At 41.1% G+C, this 24914-nt stretch overlaps 1 protein-coding gene across 6 annotated transcripts in view; it reads left to right on the plus strand.

Annotated features, from left to right (window-relative positions):
* sbf1 (SET binding factor 1) overlaps nt 1-24914 on the plus strand; it is a 67097-nt gene that overhangs the window by 12122 nt on the left and 30061 nt on the right. For 2 of the 6 annotated variants that reach the window (XM_071501888.1, XM_071501890.1), the window contains exons 2-7: nt 14626-14711; nt 16858-16995; nt 17463-17591; nt 18396-18506; nt 19824-19901; nt 23764-23793. In XM_071501888.1, coding sequence (XP_071357989.1) covers nt 14626-14711; nt 16858-16995; nt 17463-17591; nt 18396-18506; nt 19824-19901; nt 23764-23793 — 572 coding nt within the window. The remainder of the gene's footprint in view (nt 1-14625; nt 14712-16857; nt 16996-17462; nt 17592-18395; nt 18507-19823; nt 19902-23763; nt 23794-24914) is intronic. The other 4 variants (XM_071501894.1, XM_071501892.1, XM_071501889.1 and 1 more) reach the window with 3 other exon arrangements.

Here is a 24914-nt window from a genome sequence, read left to right on the forward strand (position 1 = left end):
AGAGGCAGAAGCTATCAATGATCGCTCTGATGATTGTCGAGCACAGAGACACAACCCTATACAAATAAACTAATGATGCAGTAACATCAGTAATATCATTAATGTAAACATGAAATTTTAGTGTTATATAGCACATTTTGTTCCAGTGTTGATTTGCTGCTGGAAGGTTCTCATCATAAAAAGGTCACAGAGTTTGTAAATAAACTGAAGTAGAAAAGTGGCAGCACAGCAGCACCTCAGTAAGAGGTTGTTTTGTAGTAGTAAGTGAATCTCCAATCTCAACACGTTATTCAGCTGTGAGCTTGTTTCAGAACAGATGTAAAACCTTATTTTGTACAGTCTTGTAAATCTGCACAAACACACACACACACACTGTACATGCACACAAACATGCATGAAAACTCACAAGGCTCAGAGCTCTTTTGTCCTGACTGCTGCAGTCGCCGTGGAAACTGCCTGATGTCGTGTCACTGTGGTTTGGAAGACTGCAAACGAGAAGCTGTGGCCTGGTTCAGCGCCAAGAGCATGACACACACACACACACACACACACACACACACACACACTGAGCTACACACTCATTTCAACTCTGACTGCCATCATTCAAGTGATCACATGACCAGTCGGTCTCCTTCCATCCTGTGTCAGAGAGCATCACTGCTAGTAGTCATCTGGGTGAGGAGTCATGGCCAGCCACACATGCACAGACACACAACCACTACATATGATCCACATTGGCTCCTTTACCCCCATCTTTCATACTCGGCAGCCCTGTCTGTCTCTCTTTCCTATTTCAAGTTTTTTTTTCTTCACCTTTATTTACCTTGCCTTGTATTTTATTTGTGAGAAGCAAACTTCAGACTGTGAGCCGTGGTTTATCAGGTGCTCTGATCTGGTTGATTGTGGCTGATGTGAGGCTCTGATTGTGTCTGTGGTGTTGGTCTACAGCAAGGTAGATGTTCTATCATCATGGTCACCATTAATTGCAAACTTACGTTTATCAGTCTTATGAAAAAAATCTAAAAATAAAGCTCTCTTTTCTTTGTAACGTATTTGTTTCAACAGTCAGAATTAGGGCTTGATACCGAAAAAACTGGAATTTAAATCAAAATCACTAAAATGATACACAGTCTTAGAAATGTTTAATAGTATAAATGCAAATTAGATTATTTTTTTTAATGAGAAGGAAGTATTTATTATGTCGTCTTTAAAGGTGTAGGTTAATAATGACAGCTGGGCTTGTGCTAATGTTTGCTAACTAGTGGCATTAGCTCACATGCTAGCTGCTGTCACAATCCTGTTTGCAACCCTGTTGTTTTTTTTTCATCTCATTACAACACTGTAATAATAATGTAGTTAATGAGTTAGCTAATTAAACTAACTAGCTTATAAAAGTATTTGTTCAGTTCTGTCACATTCTCCACTGTTTTGAGTTCATCAGAGGAGAAGCCTGTTCAGTCTTGTAATTCACTGAATCTGTGGTTGCTCAGTACTGTAGGAGTTGAATGCACTGATTGTGACTTCCTGATTGTGTTGCTTACACTGTGAAGACACTGTTGCTGTTGCACACCCTTCAATTCACAACAGGGTGGTCAAAATAACAGAAACCCAGTGCGACATAGCGCAGTAACCTTACAGCAGTTATCAGCTTGGTGTTTTGATTACCAGCCATGGCAGTGGGGTTGGTATTGTTTTCACCTGCTGCAGTGGGATGGACCAGAGATGCAGAACTTTGGCAGGTTTTTATATGTCTGTCTGTCTGTGGACACATGTTGTTAGTGTAATAGCGTTGCAACCGTGAATGCCCAGTTTTAAGTTGCGTTTGATCTGACCAATGACTACTGAGTAGTCATTTAATGATGCAGTACGAACTAATCATGGGTCGGAACATCAAAATGTTGACAGGCGTCACAACTGGTGTGTTCCCACCGCAAGATGGTCTCTAGTTTAACACCTGTCAGAGGTGTCAATCAGGTCAGTGGTAAGTTTTGAGGCTGTAGTTTGTTGTGTTTGTAGTGCTCTCAGTCAATAGGTGTATTTCCATTAACTTGCTTAATGTACAATTTGAAATTGCAAAGTTTAAAACAAGTGATGGAAACAATCTCAAAAACTCTTAAGTGTTGCAAAAGGGGTTTGAAGTGTTTTTTTCAGACTATTTGAAGCAATATTTTGCAAAATTCAAATGGAAACACTTTGCATTCAAGTCATGGCACCTGCTATATAATGCCCTGGGGAGCCAGACTGCAGGAAATCTGTTGTCACCCAGCTTTATTCGCATAACATTAGTTAGTAACTTTTCTAAATAATCACCTCTATTTTGTGCAAAACTGCAATAGGAACCATAGAGAGGCTTGTGACCACAGTTGTGCTTTTTGTTGTCATAACTTTGGAGACATTTACTCCTGTGGGATAAGAAGGGGTGACGGTATGTGTGTGGTGTTTGCATGAGGTAATAGTTGCTGCAGAGGGCATTCATTTTTTTGCAAATTTATTAAATATCAAAAACTGAAATCACCTATTTACAAAAAAGTAGATCCTCTCAAGCGCCGTCAGATTGGATGGGAAGCGCCTGTGAAGCTCTCTCTACAAAGCTCATAGCTTTAGGTCTGGGCCACTCAAGGACAGTCAGACTTGTCCTGAACCCACTCCACTGTTGTCTTGGCTTCAGTCTCAGTCTTGGGTCACATGCACTGTCATGTGATGGTTTTGTTTTTTCAGTCTGACCTGCGGGACCTTCCATACACAGGTGTATGCCTTTCTGAAACATATTTACTGAGCACGTCATGAGGAACACCTCTACACCTGCTTATTCATGGAGCTATTTAATCAGCCAATAATATGGCAGCTGTGCAATGCAGATACAGCTCAGGAGCTTCAATTAAGGCTCACATCAAACATCAGAATGAAGAAACAAATGTGATCTCAGTGACTCTGACTGTGACATGACTGTTGGTGTCAGACAGAAACTGCTGATCTCCAAGATGCACTGATTGAAAGCTAAACTTAGCCCCCATGGTCATATCCTGAGTGTGAGATTCAAGGATATATACTGCAGGAGGAAATCATGTAAATCAGGAAGAGGATGCAAAGACAATCTGTTGTCAACAAGACATTGTGCAAAAACATGATAATCATCAATATCTGGCACACAAGGAAAAGCCTGGAGAGGAAGCTGATAGCCTTCCAGTCACTAACCTGCTGTAATTACACGTCAGGTCTGGCTGACAGCTGGATGTCACGTCCCTGAAAGGCCACTCCACTTGGTTCACATTCCTCTCACACTACAGACTCATTGTGAGCCTTTGGAAACTGTTGTCTTACATCATCAGCAGCTCTATAATGCAGTCTTGCCCACGGACTACAGCAACTGAGCTCAAACTTTTTTCTCTCGCTGCTCACACACACACCCAATGTGGACGTTTGCCAAATCCTGTTTTACCCCAGGCTGTATAATTGTGGTTAAAGGAAAATTACTTTAATTGTTATTAATGTCTGTGGTAAGAGGAACACAAATTATTTATGCACTTTTGCCATCTGAGATCAAAATGAGGACTGTGTTCAACAGCAGCAGGTGGACCAAGTGTTTAATGATGATTTTTGTGTGACCTCACTTCAACTCCTCCCACTGTAGTGGAGTCATTGACAAATTTTAAAGTATTTTCAGTGTTTCCCATACATAGACTGGGGACCAACCGCCACAGAATGATTCTGTTTTTTTTGTTTTTTTTTCCCGTTGTTGTTGTTTTCCCTATAGTCTATGCTCTCAACGTAATATCGTTCCATTCATTCATCTCTGCATAGCGCTCTTTCTCTGTCATTCTCGGACACACACGGACGTACACGCACACACACACACAGACATGCGCGCATATGCCAGCGGTGCGCGGGAAAATCAACCAGCGCATCACTGGTGCATGCACACACACTCGTCTGCATACACTCTGCATACAATGACTGACTCCACCGACCGCCACGACACTGTGACACTCGATTCCCCTAATGGTGTCAGTGGAGCACCACAAATTGCTACCTGGTCTGTGGGAAACACTGATTTTCAAAATGGATATCATGCATATTTTTGAAATTAGAACAATGTGTTTCAACAAGCCTTATTTGTGTTACAACATTTCAAAGTTTCAAATTCATTTTCTGACTGTATTTTTAACTTCACCACCTGAAAAATATCAGGTGCTGCAACCAAATTTTTGTAGAAAGTTATATACTTTATACTATACTTATATACTAGTTTTTTAATAAAATGAAGAGTTTTATAATAAAATAGCATTTTCCTAGTTTTACCTTGGTTGTACCACCTGACATGAAAAGTGTACCATGAGTTGAAAGTAGCTATTTTTATCAATATTTGAGAGAGCTCTACAAACCTTTTCCTCTGGGGTCCTCTGGCTGATGGAATATCCTGTTTGATGTTGTCACTATTCACTTCAGAATAAAAGATGCATGTATACAGTTGCACCTTGACATTTGACAATACACAAATTCCTGGACAAAAGTTTTTGAATTATCTCAACACCTTTAAAACTATATATAAAAAATATTTGTGAATTTAGTTTATTTGAAAGGTCTCAAACATGAAATCATGCCACAGTATTTATTTTGAATTTATTATTATTAAAATGTCATATTTAATACTTTTCTCAGGCTGTTCATTAACTCGGACGGTTGCGCCAAAATATAAAATATATACATTATTATAATGTACTGAAAACATGGTCAAACTACAGCAGTTTTATAGAATAAAATGATGCATGTCATGAATGAATTAAAATTATTTTAAAGGAAAGTAATGCACTTGGACACAGATATATGCACGTCATGTCAATGACCCAGTGTGGGGTACACTACAGTGGGAGGAGTTGAATTAAACATGAATGAGGAAACCTTTTAAAGTTGAAAGTATAATCACAATCTGATACCGTTTTTTACACCAAACTTAGTAGGTATAAGTGAGTTTTTAAAACGTGGCAACACCTACTAAAAAAGGCGATTAACACCTTTTAAGCTGCCAGCCGAGTTTGCCTTTCTATTCGGACTGAGGACACACACACAACCGTGGGGAGCAATGTCATTACATGCAGTCACAGAGCATATATACAGACACAGGGCAGAACGAGTGAGCTGTTAGCTGCCGTGCAGATTTGCACTGGTTGGTGCTCCTGTGTGTCGGAGCTTCTGTTTGAGCTGCTTTGAATGGGAATTGTGTGTTTTTAAAACTTATTTTGGGGCTGCAGCTCACTCTTTCATTCCTGAGCTCAGTGTAGCTGCTGTGTGTCTGGTTTAACAGCACTGTGACAGGTGTTTGTGCACTGAAAAATGGAAAAGGGGCAAAAATTTGCGTGTTTACCCAGTTGCTGTTGTTTACGTCATTGCCGATCGGTGCCAGATACCTGCATCTACTGCAGAGTTATTTGACCTGGGTGTGAATACCGATTGTATCATTTAACATTGTCAACAAAAGCCCGATGTTAGCGGGTTTTAGCAGGTTTTTTGACTAGTGAAAAAGAGGTTAAACAGTATGACTGGATATGAAATGTCTGTGCATAAATACTGTGCGTGGTGCCTCCTCCTGCACAAAGCCTAGCATTATTCAGCTGGATGTGTGGAAAGCAGTGTGTGTGTGTGATGTGGATGAGACCCCATATCAAATGAGATTTTAGCCTGATTCAGCTCCTGTCAATGTGGTACAGGTGCGGTAACTATCAAACTGGACTCACCTGTAAATTTAATGTCTTGCTTTCGAACACCTTTAGAAAAACAAGCAGAAAAATAAAACATGTCACCATGTAGTCTATGCAGTCTACATCAATCCCATCAGACTGTCATGAGAGGTAATAACTGAGTTGATACAAAACAGAATGTGATCAAATTTCATCACATAATCATTGTATGATACAGTATCATTTTCTGATAAAGATGTCTGGATGATTTCCCATCATCCACTTCAGACAGCTGACCCATGACCGTAATTTTTAAGCAGTGTTAAGTAATTCTGCCTATGAGTTTATTGCACAGCCTCTCATTGAAATTCAGCCTATCTCTTCCAGTGTGAAGTTGCAGAATCATCTACAAACAATTAAGTGGTATTTGTTTAAAGTAAATACTATCATCAAAGCCTTTCATTTCATTATCATCGGTCATGCATTAGTCCTACACCTGCTGTAGTTTCACTCAGTGCTGCCTTTGTCTTTCCACCCATTTTGACTTGGGTGTGCTTCTTATATTCACACACTGTACCAGGTACAGAACCGCCACTTTATTTACAAAATTTAAATTTAATGTCCATACTCCAGGAGGCCGGCAGGTTTTATCATGAATAATTAGATTTCATACAACATGAGATTCTTGCCGTGTTGCTTTAATGCTCTGACCAATATGAGATTTTTCAGAAAAAAATTTGCCACTAAAATTCATCTTTGTGAGGTTAATCTCAATATATCAGGAAATGGTAATTTTTCTTAAACATGACATAAACAATAAATCTTTGATAGAGATCCCTTGGATTTGCTTTGAATGTGTGTTTTATTTGAAGTGTAGATGTCCATAAGAAGATCTAAGCCTCACTTCTGATTGGCTGACGTTTTTGTGAGTGATCAAATAAAAATATAGCAGATTTCAGGTAACTACTCAGAGAAACCAAATCCTGCAAGGTTCGATGGTGGGTCCAGGTGGACTGGGCTGACTGCTTTGTTGTGACATCACAAAGTTCCAGAAGTCCTGACGGCTGGTTTTAAGGCTCAGTTTCTGAATACAGGCTGTGTGCATGTCTCTGTGGACTGAGGCTTTGATACTTTCACAGTATTACTATAAAACCTAGACCTGCTTTATAAGCAAAAAAACATTGACATCTACCTTTATACAACATGGGACCTTTAAAATTGTGACCAGGAAACTGAGCAGGTATTTTACAGTAGACAAATTATGTAATGGTGACCCTGTTTCTAAATGAGCTCAAACTGTCATTTATGTGCTGCAGTCAATTACATATGAGCCGACATATATACTGATAAATCTACAATATGCTAATCAGTAGATCTAACTACTGGACTTAATACTTTGCACAGCATGTAACCAGAAAGAAATGACTGAATTGATGGAAGTTAAGTTCAGCTTTCACTTTGCATAAACAAACACAGAGAAACTGTCAGAAGAACAGACTGCATGAAATGTGGGTGTATAAAATAAGGCCTGGGCTCTGGCTCTGGGATCCAGAGGCCTGCGGGCCATCATGCAAGGTTAATGCTGATACTTACCAGAGTAAGACTTCAGTGCTTGTGCGGTAAAGTATTCTCTTTGCTAAAATGCAGGACAAATCTGCTCACTGCTGTGCCAACAGACACAGCAGTGTGCTCTGATCAGTCCAGTGACACGCAACAAACAGTATGTCTGCAGGAGCTGGAAAACATTCTTGGAGAAGCTAATACAAGACTCTGTGTCAGTGCTAAACTAAGAGCTGAAGAGTAGTTCAGTTTTAGAAAACCACAAACATCTCTCACACTCTAAGGCAGAAGCTCCGATATGACCTCTGTGCTCTCAGTAACCTGCAGTTTCACTTCACCTTCAATCTGTTGGATCAGCACCATGAACACTGAGCTTATCTGACAAGTAATGACTTTTTAGAATTGTGTTTTGATCTCACACAGCTTGCTCTTGAGATAATGTCTTCATTTTTCTTTATTCGTGCAATGCGGTGTTTTCATTGAAACAAGCTCTTTCAAATCGAGCTCCTGTGCTGCTTTACAATTCCCCCCAGTCAGTAATACTCACCTGTTCAAAGCGTTGCTGTTACTGCCATTGTAAACATTTGCAGCATAGCTGCATTGTGTTTTTGTTACTGTTTGAATTTTGGATCAAACCAGATCTGGCAGTAGTTGGATGCCAGAAGTCGTGCCAGTTCTGGTGCAACCATGTGACACTGAGATATTAGTGATGGCTTCGTGGCTCGCTGTTTGTTCTGTCCCTGCTGCAGCTCTCTGCAGAAACCGTTATAACTGCACAGGGTTGTTTCTTTTGTTTTGTTTTTTTTTTGTGGTGTTATGGGTTCGGCTGTAGAGAGGCCATGAATAAGTGGTTACCAGTTCTTAATTTTATATCTGTTTTTTAAGCTGGCCAACACTACGGTTGGATAATCAGCACTCAACCCCAATTTGAATCATCACGATTCACAAAGTCCAGAGTTGATTCATTTCAGTTCCATTTGTTGATGTTGATAAATGTTGATGTTGTGTAAAGCACTTCTCAGAATTTATTCTGGGAACTGAAACTTCTTCTACATTCAACAAGTGAGCAATACCTTTGTTTCCTTGAATATTAAATTGTGTAAAATACATATTTAGGCTAAATCGTAAACATTTCCCAGGTCTAAAACTGTGGACCAAGGATTTATTTTCCTTGGCAAATGCTAAATGAGCAAAACATGATACATGTATATTCTTTTAGGCCTACGTGAGCCAACAATTCAGCAAGAGTAATAAAAACACATGGGCTATCAGTAGCAGGAGCTTTAACTAAGTATAGCACATCCACTTTAATATGGCCTTTGAGCACAGACGGGACAGAAACTGAAAGTCTGCTCACTAATTCATACCAGTCATCAACCTGATATCTGCAGACAGCTGTTAGCTGGTGTTAGCTACCCAGCCAGGGCAGGCTGAACAAGCCAGAATCCACACACTGTTCGCTCGACTTCCACTGCTTCACGTCTCATAAGCAGAGATAAAATCTCTTCAGCAACACAAACAAAGCCCAGATCAGTGTGCAGGCTTTTTTTCAGGCTTACCAGGCTCTCCCTCTCCACCAGCCTCCTCCTCTTTCTTCTGATTTCATCAGTGAAGTTGTACATGCACACTGATGATGACAGCGCAGGTAGGGAGAGACTGACAAAGCCAGTGAACTACAATAGCTAGCACAGTACCCATGCTGGAGGGGGGCACCAAAACAGCCCAGTGATCATCATGCACTCCCATGAATGTGGCTATGTTAAATTTTAACTTGCACACTCTCAAAAAATGATCACATATGTGACCATTGTGGTCACAGTCTGGAGCCCTGGTCTGTAGATGTGGTCTCTAGAATCACTAAGTCAGAGTCAGTTAACCATCCTGAGTCACGACAGTGCTGTAAACTGCAGCGGGAAGTATTCACACATATTCACACGTATTCAAAGATAAAGTCTTACAACCAACATACCAAAAGACATTGATAGCCTCACTTATTATAGAAATGCTGAGAAAATGTTGCATATAAAATCATAGCTATGGTGACTGTGTGCACTGTGTTTGCTGACAGTGACAGTGCCTCACTTCACTGTATCTTTCTTTCCCATGGAAGTTTGTGTGTCTTTTCTGGTTGGACGGTCCCTAGCCACTCCTTACAGCTCGCTGACTAACAAAGGGAACCTCAAAAGCACCAGACTGCAGCAGAGAGGAGCCGGTCTCTGGCAGATCACAGTACAAAAAAATCACAATAGCTCAAGCACAAATGGGAACATTGTTTTCTTCTTCTGTAGTTTCCTTTTGTGTACCTAAAATATTTTGGAAGTTGTGCTGCAGCAGTGGGTGTGATTTGTTTTTACCGTGGCACAGCTTCAGTCTCGCTCTGCGCCCTCTCATTTGTCAGAGTAATTGCTGCCTTTGTGAAGTCAATAGAAAACCTTTAAGTCTTGTTTACATTCCTCAGATTCCATTTGTGTACATCCACAGATTGTTGACATCATTAGATTAGAGAGAAATTAGCCTGTTGTTAGACACTGTTTGCAGTGTGCATGCCTCTCCCAGTTCAAGGAGTGAGTCGAAGCTGGGCAGAAGGATTTTTGTGAGAGTGATTGTGTGTGTCTGCCTCTCTCTAGTGTCTGTGGTGTGGAGGCCTGCGTGTCAGTCCCAACAGACTCCCTTTCTGGCTCATTCATACACTCCTCCCTCAGCTGCAGGATGTCCTGCTTTTACTTGCTGAATAATCCCCACCCACCCTACTCAACTGTTGGCTGATAGTGTATCTACACCAGCCTTGATGTGCACTGTAACATTCTGTCTGTGTGACTTCTCATTGTGTGTGTGTGTGTGTGTGTGTGTGTGTGTGTGTGTGTGTGTGTGTGTGTGTGTGTGTGTGTGTGTGTGTGTGTGTGTGGGTGCTTGACACACCTACATAACATAAGGCCGTATCAGGTGACACACTCTCCCAGCATGCATCAGCTGCAGTGTAATGAATCAGTGGATCAAGGGGATTGGCTAAGTCATGGTCTTTAGTGTCATAACAAAGTCCCTTTCACCATCTGACTGTGATGTATTTATACCTCTTAGGCTAATTATTATCTTACAGTCTATGAAGCACTTTACAGCCTGTTGTGTCAGTGTAGTTTATTTTTATTCAGTCATTTTACTACTGGCAACACGTGACACCACTGATGAATGAAAATCTTTCATTGTATACACTATGCAATCACAAGGTCCCATATTGTATAAAGGTAGATATCCATGAGTTTTTGATCATAAAGCAGGTCTAGGTTCTATATTAATACTGTGAAAGTATCAAAGCCTCAGTCCACAGAGAAATGCACACAGCCTGTATTCAGAAACTGAGCCTTAAAACCAGCCGTCAGGACTTCTGGATCTTTGTGATGTCACAACAAAGCAGTCACTGCTCTCAGCCATGTCCCAAGCCCCGCCCACCTGAACCCACCATCCAACCTTGCAGGATTTGGTTTCTCTGAGTGTTTACCTGAAATCTGCTATATTTCTATTTGATCACCCAGAAAGAAGTCAGTCAATCAGAGGAGAGGCTCAGAGCTTCTCTTCTGATTGGCTGACTGACCTGTTCAGAGGGAAGCCTGAGAGAGGAGATGTAAAAGTACACTGAGATGGTTTTTGGTTCTTAAAACCACAAATATATCTTCTGATGGCGATCAACACTTCAGATAAAACACAGTAAAAATGTAGAATATGGGACGTATAAAACCTCCTCCTGCAAAATAAACTTTTCACCTGTGGTTAATTTTAAAGCAGCTCAGGGCTCGGGGGCAATCATTTCTAAACTAAAAGGAAATTAACCTCTTGACTTTGACACTTGATCCCAGAGCTCCACTCTCACAAGTGTCCACATATCCCTGGTTCGCTAGGGAGAGGGGATGACTCTAGCGTTTCCCTGTGTGTTTTGGGAGCTGGCCTACTTTCTGTTTGTGTATCGTCTCTGTGTGTCTGTGCTTCTGTTTTAGTTCCCTTGGTAAAAGCCAGAGGCTCTGTTTTTTTCTCTGAGTCAGAATTTAGTTCAAAACATCCAGGTTTGGTCAAAATGCTTGTGAAAACTTCTCCTTTATTTAACTCACTAAATAAAGGACTGTACTGTTTTATGCAAGATTTACCTCAATTGTGTTGGGAGAATAAAGTGCGCCCTCTGTGCAGATGAATGCTACCAATAAGCAACCTGCAGGGCTTCAGATGGGACTAAGATGAAAGGGGCTTGTGTTGGTTACATAAGTCGGCATTTGTCATGTCATTGTGCTGCTGTGATGAGTCTGGCCCTGGCAAACAGTGAAAACGGCCTCATTAACCAGCAAAACAGCAAACAAGCATTTGAGCTCATCGCTACTGTTGAACAGGCAGATATGGACTCACTTAAAGGACAAATCTGACAATACACATATTTTAAATCACTGCTGTAACTAATAGATGTTTAATCTGCCAACTCATTTGTTGCCCGCATGCTTTTCACTATCCCTCTAACCTTTATCTTTTTGCTTTAATGACCACATCAGTACGACAAACACCACACGAGCTCGACCATTCACACTAATTGCAGATAAATTGGTCATGGTGTTTATAATGACCAGTAAATAACGAGAGCCAAATGTAGGTGCTTGAGCTGTTTTATTACCAGTGTCACTATTGCGTAGTACTGTATGTCCCCCAGTGACAATACACTAATCCTTGTGAGTTCACTGTGTGCATCGGTTGAGTGGAGCAGACTGTGGGCCACTGACCAACCTGATATTAGATTTATTTGTGAAACAGACAGTGATAGATGTTAGTTCCTAAGACTTGGGGCAGTCACATGACCAACCAGTGCCTATCATGTCATGATCCTTTTGCCAGTCTGCATGTGTTTGTAGCTGTCAGTCTCACTAAGACGTTGACAAAATTCATCCAAGAAATTAAAGAAAAACTTGGTGTAAATATGTGAATGTCAGCAACAACAAAAGTTTCTACAATGATGGTAACTTGAACTTGGGTAACTTGCCCTAAGTTAATGATGATAGCATAACTTTAATTCTCCTCAAGTCTTTCCGCTCTGTTATGTAGGTGCCAATGTTTGCACTCAAGACATCCATCCATCCATCTGTTATCTATACCACTTACCCGAACCGGGTCAGGAGGCCAGTCTATCACAGGGCTGACATATAGAGACAAACAACCACACACACTCAGTCACACACCTACAGGCAGTTTAGAGTCACCAGTTAACCTAATGTGCATGTCTTTAGACTGTGGGAGGGAGCCGGAGAACCCGGAGGGAACCCACGCAGACACAGGGAGAACAAGGCCCCCAATGCACTACCATGCCAGCCTGTACTCAAGACAATGATATGACATTAGATGGCTTTATCTCTAGTAGCATTCGTGATCTTAACACAACATGACCATCATGTCACAACTCTCTGTGGTTGAAACTCGTTCTCTTTCTGACACTAAAGGAAATGTTTCTGACAAAAAAAAGACAGAGACGGAAATGTAACGCTTCATCTGTCAGTATTGTTTATACATGTATATGTACCTGCACTGTATATAATGGTAATCTAGTATACATTATTATAGAATTGTAAACATGACAGCTGTGTTTTACACTGCAGACTGAATAAATTAAATGTGTTTATTATTTAACTGTAGGATCCTCATACAGGTACAGGGATAAGATGATTCTTGTGAATTCAGGAACATCTGGAGGACATTTCATTACATGTGGCACAAACCTCCTCTTGGACTCAAGGATGAACAGCAACCTCGAAAAACACATTTTTGGTCATAACTCAAGAATTTATAAAGTAATTATGACAACCTTTCACACAAATCTCTAATAGGATAAAACGATGAAGTGATGACATTTTACATGCAAAAGGTCAAAGGTCAACCTCACTGTGACACCATCTGACATCTACAAATACACTGAACACCTTTTACTAAATTCCCTCATAGTCTTCATATATTGTAGCTCATGAGTCTGGACAGACAAGGATATAAACTGTAAGTTGACTGGGTGGTGGAGACGTAACAACTGCAAGGCTGTAATTCTAGTTTGTCTTGTTTCTGCAGCAGCGTTTGCTCACTTCACTGGATCTTTAAAGACAGAGTGTTTTTGAATGGTGACACAAATAGTGGTTGGAAAATGTTTTGCTTTAGCTTGCGTCGCGTAAATAGAAATAAAACAGCACTGGTAAACAGATCAACTGGATAAGTGAATATATTAAAATTAGTCTTGGTGACGGGCTCTTGTACTATTGTTGTCTATCAAGGAAAACCCTTATTTACCAGCCAATTATAATCAACAGCAACAACAACGGCTGTAATATGTTATATTATTTTGTGATACACAACTTCAGTCTTTCTTTGTTGAGTTTATGTTTTGGTTGAACTTAACTGTTTGCTGTTTTTGACAATAAGACAAACTTTGTTTAAGTTACGTACATCTGTTAAAGAATCAATATTGGCCAATGTATTGTTATTAGTTTTAACCCCTCATACATTGAAATCAGTATCTACCTGTTAGACTCTGCACCAAATAGATGAAACTGAGGCAGCTGCACGTTGATCAAGTTCGTAGTTGTACCCAAAGTAGTAGTTCATGTGTTGAAATGAACAGTTTAGCTACATTTTTGACAATTTATTTGAAATATGAATGTTTAGAAATAGAGATCAAGCTGCTGTCCTCAAAGATTTTTTCCTTTATTAAAGTAACAATCCAAAAGTAACTTGGCAGTGGCAGTGCTGCAGTTATTCTCCAGTGATCGTCGCTACTGATCACTGTACCAGTTCTGTATTTTTCCAAAGACACACCCTCAGATAAAGATTGAGATGGGTTTGAGTCAGAAAAATTTCAATTCAATTCAATTAAATTTTATTTGTATAGAACCAAATCATAATATACATTTTCTCGAGGAACTTTACAGGGTCACAGACCTTACTTTGTTATAGAGAAAAACCCAACAGTTCCCACAAAGAGCAAGCGCTTGGCGACAGGGGAGGGACATTTGTGTAGTGTAATACTCAGATTTGATGCTCGCTGCGTGTAGCGTCCTATTCACAGCTACATTTCTTACCTGGAAAACAAAACTGAGGCCTAAATTGGCATCAGGTCACAAAGCTAACAGAGGACATGTGCCCCTCTGTGACTCCACACCAGTCTCCCAAACCAGCAGAATTATGTTTGGCATGGCGCGACGAAACATACATTTTCTTTTAACGTGATTATTTGAGGAAAAACATACAAATGATAAAACACAGCGAAAAGAATGCCATTGTGCTGATATGGTTTAAAAAACGTTATTGGGAGAAATAAACAGACAACAAACAATCTTAATGAAAAGCGAATGAACTCTGAATGTGTCCCTCTGTGTCTCTGCAGTGGAGGGTGAAGGTCAAGGTCGCATTCTCCAGCGGTTTCCTGAGAAAGACTGGGAGGACAGCCCATTCCCACAAGGCGTAGAGCTGGTAAGGCAACACACGCACACACATGTTCCTTTGTAGCTCAGTGGACAGAACAAGACACTTAACCCTGTCAGGCCTAGGAGTGTAATTCCTGGGCCAGCTCAGTGGTTGGTGCAAGTCCCGACCTCCAGTGTTACAAGACTTATAGAACGTCCATCACACCTGGTCCTGGATGAGAGGCGTTGTTGTGGTAGGTGTTGTTGCAGTGTCACTCAGTCAGTCTGTCTAACATTTAGGTCCACAGCTTGATGACTACAACTAACAACTGCTAGACAAACTGCACAGTGTTTGTTATGGAAGTACATGGTCTTCATCATGAGGATGAAGATGAAGACTGGTTTTGGTGATGTACAGTAATGAGCATCTGTAGGGGCTTTAGATGTAAGTCTTGGTAATATAAACACTTTGACTGGACGAAACCAAAAAAATATAATATCTAATTCATGGAGGATGGAGCTTAAGGGGATTTATGGTAGAAGAAAGTTTGTTTCATTTGAATGGCTGCCTGTGGTCTGTGGTTGTCACAGAGTTGGACAAAAAAGGGACTATGTTAAGAAACTGAGGAGCTGTGGCGTCACATATCATCCAATCTGTTACCACGGAATCAGCACTGATACTGATACAATAAATTCATTGGCATTAGACTTGGGCCAATATTCGATAATATTGAATATCACAATATTTCCTGCCATATATGATATTTATCTCGACAAAGAGTTTCGCTGTTTTGCACAATCTGCCCAATAATATAATTATGTATAATAAAAAAGAAAAACATACTGAAACATAAAATACAATAATATAATTATGTATAATAAATAAGAAAAACATACTGAAACATAAAGTGCATTAATGTATTATACAAAAATCCCCTGGCCTGGACTGTATCGAGATTTTACATTTTGGAGATCACCCAAGCCCAATAGGCATACTTAGTCTTTTACTGTGAAGTGTTTACATTGACTTTTGTGGTGAGCTGATGGAAACAACAGATTTAGACATGTTCAGCACTTTTTTGTTGGGAGGTTGTTTTAAACTTTGCATGGACTGAAAATATTTTTATTCCATGTCTATCAAAGTTAGAGGAGCTATCTTAACTTAAAGAAAGACAGCGTGGTCTGTTATTAGTTTTAGAGCTGCAAAGATTGTTGTTTCAGTCCTTTTATTTACTGGTTCCAGCTTCTCATATATGCACAGATGTGCTGGTAGTAAATGAGATATTTTTCAGCTGTGGACTGTTGGTTGAACAAAACAAACAGTTTGAGGATATATCTTTGGTCGTGATGGGTGATTCTTCTTTACTTCTTTTTATCCAACAAGGATGAAACGATTAATTGAGAAAAAATAATCAGTGAATTAATTGATAATCAAAATAATGGTTAGTTGCAGCCCTGGTTAGCTTACACATACAACACATATATAAAGAACAAGCACTGGCATCAGATCAGTTCTCGGTATTGGCCAGTACCCTGAGTTTGGGCATGTGAATCGTTCTCAGGTCATCCAGTCAGAGTGGTGCATCCCTAATAATACTGCAGGTCAGCTGTCAGAGCTGTCTGTCACTGAATCGGACCTCGAACTGAAAATTGCCCCAGAAACAGTTTCAGTGTGGATTGACTGAAGAGAAAAGGAATCAGCAAATGGCATGTGTGACATGTTTACACAAACCAGTTACGGGCCAACTTCAGATCAAGTCAGTGAGGCAACCAAGTGAATAATTACTAACATAATAAATTCCATATCTTAACAAAAAAATACTGCTAATATTGACTTTCTGTTGTTTGTTCACCCTAGTCAACACTGTGACAGCATTGATTGCTCCATTACCTTTTCTTGTTTTGAATGTAAATATTTGAAAATTATATACTGTCACTTTTTTTTCATCCCAATACAATCCGATTAGAAATGAGAGAAATATACTTCCACATCTATTCACATCACTCAGTCAGAGCTTTAGTGGCTTTGTCATATTACTAAAGCAGACGGAAAGTTTTCAGAACCTGTTGAGTTGTGTTAATGATCACCCTGAGGTGCTGAAAGACCCACTGCTGTATAATATGTCAACCAGGTTGGTATGTAAATTTTAACCTTTCTCCTACCTCTTCGCCTTCTCATCCTCTCCTTCCTCCTCCCTCCTCCTCCTCTCTAGTTCTGTCAGCCCAGCGGTTGGCAGCTGGTTCCCGAGCGGCAGCCTGCCTCCTTCTTCGTAGCGGTTTTGACTGACATCAGCTCGGATCGTCACTACTGTGCCTGCTTCACCTTCTGGGAGGGACTGGACAACCCGCAGGTGAGACAGACGTCAGCTGTGCGATGTCCTGACCAGTCGCAGTTGTTGGCGTAGCAACAATGACGTGATCCCTCGCTGGTTTCCCATCTAGGCCACAGGAGCAGTGCTGGGCTGTGTGGCTGTTTTGGCATGGTGGTCATATGACTTTCTGCCATAAACACCCATTACAAAAGAAATGGAAACTTTCAAAAAAAAAATAGCCAATCAAAGTGCTATTTTGTGTGATTCATGTTTGCTGACTAATGTGCACACATGATGCACAACCACTGTAGGAAGTGGGCTATCTGCAGGGTGAGCTGTGTTTACTACATCTATTTAATGCGTCCCATATGTGAACATCGGCAGTTGGCTTTGTTAGAACATGGAGGCACTTTTTGTGTTTTCCATTGGTAACCCAGGTTTATAATTTGATGTGTTTAGCTCAGCCTGGTGTGACTGCAACTGTGTGTGTTGTGCTTTGTGTTTAGCTGCAGAAGGCCGAGGCCAGCGAGGTGGACGAAGTGGATGAGGAGCCGGCCGTCGTCCAACCAGCCAAGGTCTTTGCCCCTAAGAGTCTGGTGCTGGTTTCCCGACTGGACTATACCGAGGTGTTCAGGGTACGACATGGAACTGTTTCTATACTCCATTACTCCACCGTGTCTGGTTGTAAAGAGATACAACAGTAACACAATCACAGCCCTACAATCATGAATGTCGCTGATTGAGTGATCATAATTCCACCTCTCAACACCCGAATGCCTCATGGCTGAGCTGGACTCTCAGCTGGTCTCAGCAGGGCGTCTCTCTTCAGTTCACTCAGACCAGCTCTCGAGGTGCACTTCAAGTCCACACACTGGGACGCCTGAAAACACATATAGAAGGAGCCATGTCTGCTGGTGCCGACAGAAAGACTGGTAGACGAGGAAATAACTAGTGAGTTGGAACGTGCCAATCGACAAACGCGTTTCAGCCATAAGCCATCATCTTACTCTGATGATGGCTTGTGCCCCATATTAAATATTAAGACTATTCAAGCGTGAGTGCCGGCTCCTTCTTTACCTTGTTGACTCAGCTACGACCATGCAACCGACACAGTAACCTACTCCAGATCTGGAGTTGTGCTTAGAAGAGAAGCAAACAGATGAAACTGGCTGACACTGAGTGGAATGCATTAGTCTAGAGTGTTGAAACACAACTCTGGACCAAAACTTCTTACTGTGTAACTGTTTATCTCTTTACTTTTTGTGTGATGGCATAATGAAGAACAAACAGAGTTATAGAATTCATTAGTTTGATAGGATTTCAGGGATGTCACCCTACAGTAAATGTGGTGTTATTACAGTAGACAGACTTTCTGTGGACGTGTGGTTCACTTCTGTTTGACCTCTTGACAACTGTGTTCCTCCCTCTTGATTGAACAGAACTGTCTGGGTCTGATCTACACAATCCATGTAGACAGCCTGTCGACCCCTTTGGAAACGGTGATTGGAAATCTCCTCACCTGTGTCATCCCCATCGCTGGAGGCTCCCAGGTACTGACCGCTCATCTCGTTCTCGCACAACACCTGTACGAACTACACTATCAACCCTATAAAGGCAAAAGACAAAGACCTGACCTTTGCTGTCATATGGACCAAAGCTGTGACACCATTCCTCTGTCATTTTTTTATGCTCTGGCTTTGCAGTGTGGTATACACACTCCTGTACCATGTTCAGACAGCTTAGTCAATCTGTTTGCACTGTAGAGAAGCAGAGCTTGGCGTAGCCAGCTACTGTGGACTGTCAGCGCTTCCTGCTGCCATTGCTAAACTTGCATATTGCATCTTTTGGTACATCATGTGTAAGAGACTTTGTTTATGCACATGCAGAAGTGTCTGTAAAGTGCCTGCACACTTCTTTGTGCATGCATGACTAAATATTTTATGGATTACTCTTTACAAAGTAATGAGGTTTAAAATGTCACTAATCTTCTCCATACAGCTGGTTTTACCACACATCTCTGTCATGTAGTGTCATGTAGTGCTCAGTCATCTCAGTCATCCATCCTGTTCACACAAGTACAGATATTTTTAAGCATTATTTCATTTTCTATGCTACGGGGTTAGAGGGAGACATTAAGTGCAAAGCTCTGTAAAACACAAACCCTCCTTTGTGGATGATCTGTGCCACTTAACAGATAGAGACCAAATCACCACATTTTGCATGCGGTGTTGGTTGTGGAGGAAAGTATCAACCCTTCCATTCATAACCAGAAAAGCACATCATATCTGAGACTCTGGCAGCATTACTTGCACCCAGGCCCCTGCTTTTTCTCTGACACAGTTGTACACTCTCTAGATAAATCATAACACTAGATATCTTCACTGATGTGAGTCAACAAGCTTCATCAGATTAATATAACTTCTTGTTTTTGCCATTTTGTTGAACATATGCATAAGCATGTACACGTGAACATGCACCAGCAGTTCCAACATTGTGTGTTACTTGAGAGCACATTTAAGCTAATTTAATCAATTTAATTCTCATGACATTTTATTTTTATTTCTCATCTCTCTCTCTTTCTCTTTTTTAACCATTTTCTCTCCATCATTTACTCATTTTTCATGTTTTTTTTTTTGTAGGAATTGTGTTTTGTTATTTTGCTTCCAGAAAATATTGACTTCTTTCTGTTTTTTTGCAAGTAAATGAAACATCCCTGTTACACTGAAAGGTGCTAACGGTGCAGGAGGAAGTGTCTATTTTCTCTGAATCTACATGAGTTGAACCCTTCCACTTTGGTTTCCAGATGTTGTATCCCATGTGTGTCACTTCTGTGCACCCTACTGTACACTGGTTCCTCTGTGTTACAGATAGATGAGTCCCCAGTTTGTAGTTTAGACAAGGTTCCTCAGGCCCTGGCCTGTGACTGGCTGCTGGCCTGTCTCCAGGTAACTTAACCGTTCTGCAAGCTTCACCAATCAACAACCAGCTTGATGTTACTGATTCTGTTAATCAAGCAGAAAAGAGTTGTTTTCTTTTCTTTGAGGAATGTGTCCCTTCTTGCAGTCATTTCAAATCATGCGTGATTGATGATGCTTCGGCTGTTTTTGACCTGCGTTGTTTTGTGTGTTTTGTGGTCAAACAGTTCTCACAGAATCATGTTAATCATTTGAATCATTTAATTTCCTTTTTTTTCTTCTCCTGCATTTGTCACAAACTTGATTTGTTGCATCTATTAATGAGCATTTTAGAGCACTGATTTTTTTAAAGTTGTTTCACACACACACACACACACACACACACACACACACACACACACACACACACACACACACACACACACACACACGTGTCTCTGTGACTTCAGGGGGATTGGATTGACATAGATAACCTTAATCATAACTGCCACTTGCCTAACCCTAACTTCAACCAAATCTGTACAATAACCTTAAAACATTTTCACCTTAAAGGTCTCATATTTTAAACCTCTCTGGTGTTTTATTTGAAGTGTTGATATCCATCAGAAGATGAACACACACACACACACACACACACACACACACAAAGCTGTGTAGGACTTAGTTCAGATGCTGGGTGGCCATATGGGACAGCAGATGGCTTCCTACTGGACAACAGCGTCTGAATGAGAGAATCAATTCTAATCAGTATTAACACACATACAGACCCAAACAGCAGAGGCTAATGCACAGCTCTCCTCACACACTAACACACATCTGAAAACACAAACACTCATCCGTGCACAGGCCAACCTTAAAGCTTATTCCTTAATCATTCTCCATCATACTGACAGATTCTGACTTGAATGTTATCAGCAGTTTCATTGTAGAGCTGTATGTTGCCCGTAATGAAATACAGTCTCCCACTTTGTCTACAACCTTACAGCAGTAAATGCACACAGCTCCTTAAGGGCCCTGAAGTACAAACAGTTCTGTTCTTCTGACTCAAGAGGAGCACAGGCCTCTTAACAAAGAGTAACACACACTTACACACATTCCAGTCAGTGTTTAACTTCTCTCTCAGCTTCACTAAATGTCTGTCATTAGCTCAGCATCTGCCTGTTCACGTCAACCTCTGCACAAAAACACACAACAGTCTCCGGCAACATGACACTGAAATTATCTTGGCCATTAGACATATTGTCTTGGCAACACTGTCACACACCAAACAGCTTTTGGCACCAACAGTCACCAGGCCTTCCAAAGAAGGCCCACATGGGACCCTATGTGAACGTGTACAAGAAAGAATAGTTAGAATGACATAGCTCTGCTTGTTGGAATACTTGTAACATTTTATAATAGATTTAACTCTTTGCTTCATCAGCCAGCCAAAACACTTGAACACACGTTACACATTAGCTACTGGTGCTGACAAGGCCAAGTCACATCTCATTCTGTATTTTATGTTGCTAGAAAAATCCTGTTCACGAGGAGCACATTCACTGTGTAGTAATGTCCTGCTGTGTGAGCTGATCCAGGATGTTACTATATCAAAATGCAAAATATAGCCTAATGTTAGCAGCTCTGCTCTGCTGTGTTGGATTTTAGGGAAGTTTACACCCCAAGGTAGTTTAAGGTAGTACTACATTTTCCACCGACATTTCTTAGTTTTCATCCCAAAAGCTCCCCTCCGTCATTAAAAGATATGTTTATAAATGTAAATGCATATGTACTGTGAGAGATTGGAAAGTTTGATAGGTGTAGCAGCAGTGAATAAGGGGGTCGGGGCTCAGTAAATGGTCTTTTCAGCCATACTGTATTTGCCTGCACTGGTAGTGGAGCATAGGAGTGGGTGATGTTGCTTTGGTATATGATCTACTTTTCAGGTGAATCGTACCGATCGCCTCATTAAAAGCTGCTACATTGAGATGTTTGATTTTCAAAGTTCAGTCGTTGCAAACCAGCCCATTGTTGAACTGTTAAACAGCTAACCTGCTAACTGCAGCTGGAGACAGCAGGCCTTGTTCTGCTCTGCAGCCTCAGCAAGCTTGGCGTAGCGGCGCACACCTGCTGCAGTCCAAGATTGTGGCGTCACAGTCTGTGCACAGGACAAGAGACCTGCCTGCAGGTCGAGACACAAGCCAGGGCTAGCTGGTTAGCAGTGACTGAACTTCCAAAACAAAACACTTGCATATATCACCTCATAACTAAATAACAGTGCTGTCCAAATGAATACTCCATACGAACTAAGCAAGAAATTTGTGAACAGAATTGAGGGTGAAGAAAAGCAGCGAGCGGACTAATATCTGAAAGAAGTGTCAAAGCAGCAGAAAGATACAAATCACAACCTCCAGTCAGGACTTCCAGAGTAAAATAAGAGTGAAACAGGATGCAAATTGTGATTCTGCACTTCTAACCAAAAATCCTGAGACATGGAAGTCCACTGAGGGACTAAAAGGTCTCTGAGGGCCTTGAACAATTCCAGTTCATGACAGCACTGCTGTGCATCTTGAGAAATAACTGACTGCTTACAAGTGTTTGACTAAGAGAGGTTGACCAGCAGGATGTTACAACACCAGTTATTTATGGAGGTAGTTCACACAACTCTAATGTGAACTTCAGGCTGTTGGCCTGATGTATGGCCGCCTTGTGGTTAGCAAGACCATCCTTAACACAGAGAAGTGACGGACACCAAGTCCCCTTAAACCACATGGTGAATCCCCACAGTCCGCACACGACCCTGACCTCTGACCTGTCTTTGTGTGAGTATGTATGTGTGGTAATGTCAGATTTCCCCATAGTGGGGGATGACTTTTATTTATTATGGAAGACAGCCAAGGGCTCATCTTCCCATCCATGTGATTGGTCTGCTGTCTCAATAATTAATCAGCGTGACAGGGAATTTCAGACCCTATTCCTGGACGTTGCCTGTCACAGCGCCAAGAGGTTGATTTAGGAGGAACATGTTATGACTGAAAGAGAGACAATGCACCTCAAACTGAAAGTGACTATTCTGCTTGAGGGGGTTGCTACTTTCTGTCAGACACGTTCATCCACGTTTAGCTCTGCACGTAGCCTGGGAGCTTTGATGATTTCCGTTACCTCTTATCATGGCGGTGTGTCAGTGAGCCTGAGGTTAGGAGGTGATTTCAGTGCAGGAACTCAGGTGTTATAGTATCAGTTTTAGTACCTGTTATGGCTTAACAACCACGTGTTGTTGGATGAACTACACTGTGGTGTGGTCAGATGTTTTCAGTTTTGAAATGGAAATGTTTCAGCTTTAAAAAAATCCCCCACTGTTAGTGTCATTTCAGAACCATGTGAGGATGCAGGAGTTCATATGGCCCCTTAGATAGATCCCCTTTTTAACTCAGCCTCTCATTAACATTGTGCTCATTGACACTCCTCCCCTGCACCTTGGTCGGTCGAATGTGACCTACAATGAATTGCACTACTAATATTATATTATTGCTATATGACACATGAAAGGACCATTGTTTGTGCTGTTGTTGCGCTCTGTATTTTTCAGTTAGGAATAAAATGAATCATTTGTTGCTGTTACTGCGCTGCTGAATGCCAAATGATGGCTTGACTTTGTTTTGCACGCGTGTCTCTCACGTTCCACTCATCCTATGTTTTACACAGCCCTCATCTTGCAGTTCATGTTTATGATGTCATTGTTTGTGCAGCTTACCTGTTTTGTCATGCTGATACATTACTGTCATGTTGTTGTCAAATTTGGGCATTCAGAGCCCTCGCTCCTGTTGTTTCTAACCTGGGTCTTATTCTGCGGGGTGTGTGTGTCTGTGTCTGTGTGTGTGTGCGTGTATGTCTCTGCTGGGCGCTTGTGTAGCCGGGCCAAGAGGAGAGAGAGGAGAGATTGGTACGCCAGCCTGACTTCATTCTCCCCTCGCCAACTATCAGCTCTGAGCTTTTCCTCCACTTCCTTTTTCTCCACCCATCCCCCGCAGCCAATCCACTCCTCCCTGCACACTGCCTGTGGCAGGAGAACCAATCATAACGCTTTGAAACAAACGCAATCTGTGACCAACACCTGATCATTCTTCTTACATACAATACCAAGCAGCATTTCTGATACGAGGATGAGGCTCTCAGCTCCACAGAGTCATGATACCGACAATTCGAATTCAGGACTCATCATTTGTTTCCGTCATGTAAACAGTTGTAACTCTGAAGTGGAACTGAAGTGGAAACTACAGAAAGTAAGATTCAACAGTTCACTTTCAGTTCAATGTATCATGAATGGCATCAGTCGAGATTCACTCCCTGGACTGAAGAAAAGTAATCAGGAGGAGCAAGAAAAAGTCTTTTAGATAGATTTAAATAAATGTTAAGGTAAAGGTGAATCCCATCAACCTGCACAACACAGTGTGATTTATTTATAATTTCTGCCTGCCAACAACAACACTATAACATTCCCTTTGTGTCCTGGCCCAGGGTATATTATTCTAATAACTCCATGGCTCTAATGTCACTTCCTCATAACTGTTCTCAGTGTGTTTTTAGTAGGCTACAACCTCTCCTGTTTGTTGGAATAGTAAACAAGCTAAAAAGTTGGCTAAGGTAATGCCAACACAAATGTCGGTCAGGGAGCAGAACACACATGTCCAACTCTCAACACTGTAGATGCTGTCTTATGTTTGAAGCCTAGATTGGCTTCTCTTCAGGTGAAGCGGCTTCACAATAAGTTTTACAGCGGGATTGTAAGAAATGTTCATAAAAAAAACAGTACTGAGGGTCACTGGGAGAAAAAAAAGAAAAAACAGTGACATCACGCAGAACAAAAACAAAAACAGAAGAGGCAACGACAATAATAAAATCAATAAAACCAAGAACACCAAAGACAAAGAAAAAAAAGAGAAATTATAAGTAAATGAAAAAAATATATCTATACACAGGATAAGAATTGGCAACACCTCTCATACAGTAATGCTGTCACTCATGTACCACCACAGCAGAGGAGGTAAATACAACACAATGGCA

The sequence above is a fragment of the Trachinotus anak genome, unplaced genomic scaffold, assembly GCF_046630095.1.
Source record: "Trachinotus anak isolate AG129_WGS33_773 ecotype Australia unplaced genomic scaffold, CSIRO_AGI_Tana_v1 ptg000018l, whole genome shotgun sequence".
In the NCBI taxonomy this organism is placed as follows: Eukaryota; Metazoa; Chordata; class Actinopteri; order Carangiformes; family Carangidae; genus Trachinotus; species Trachinotus anak.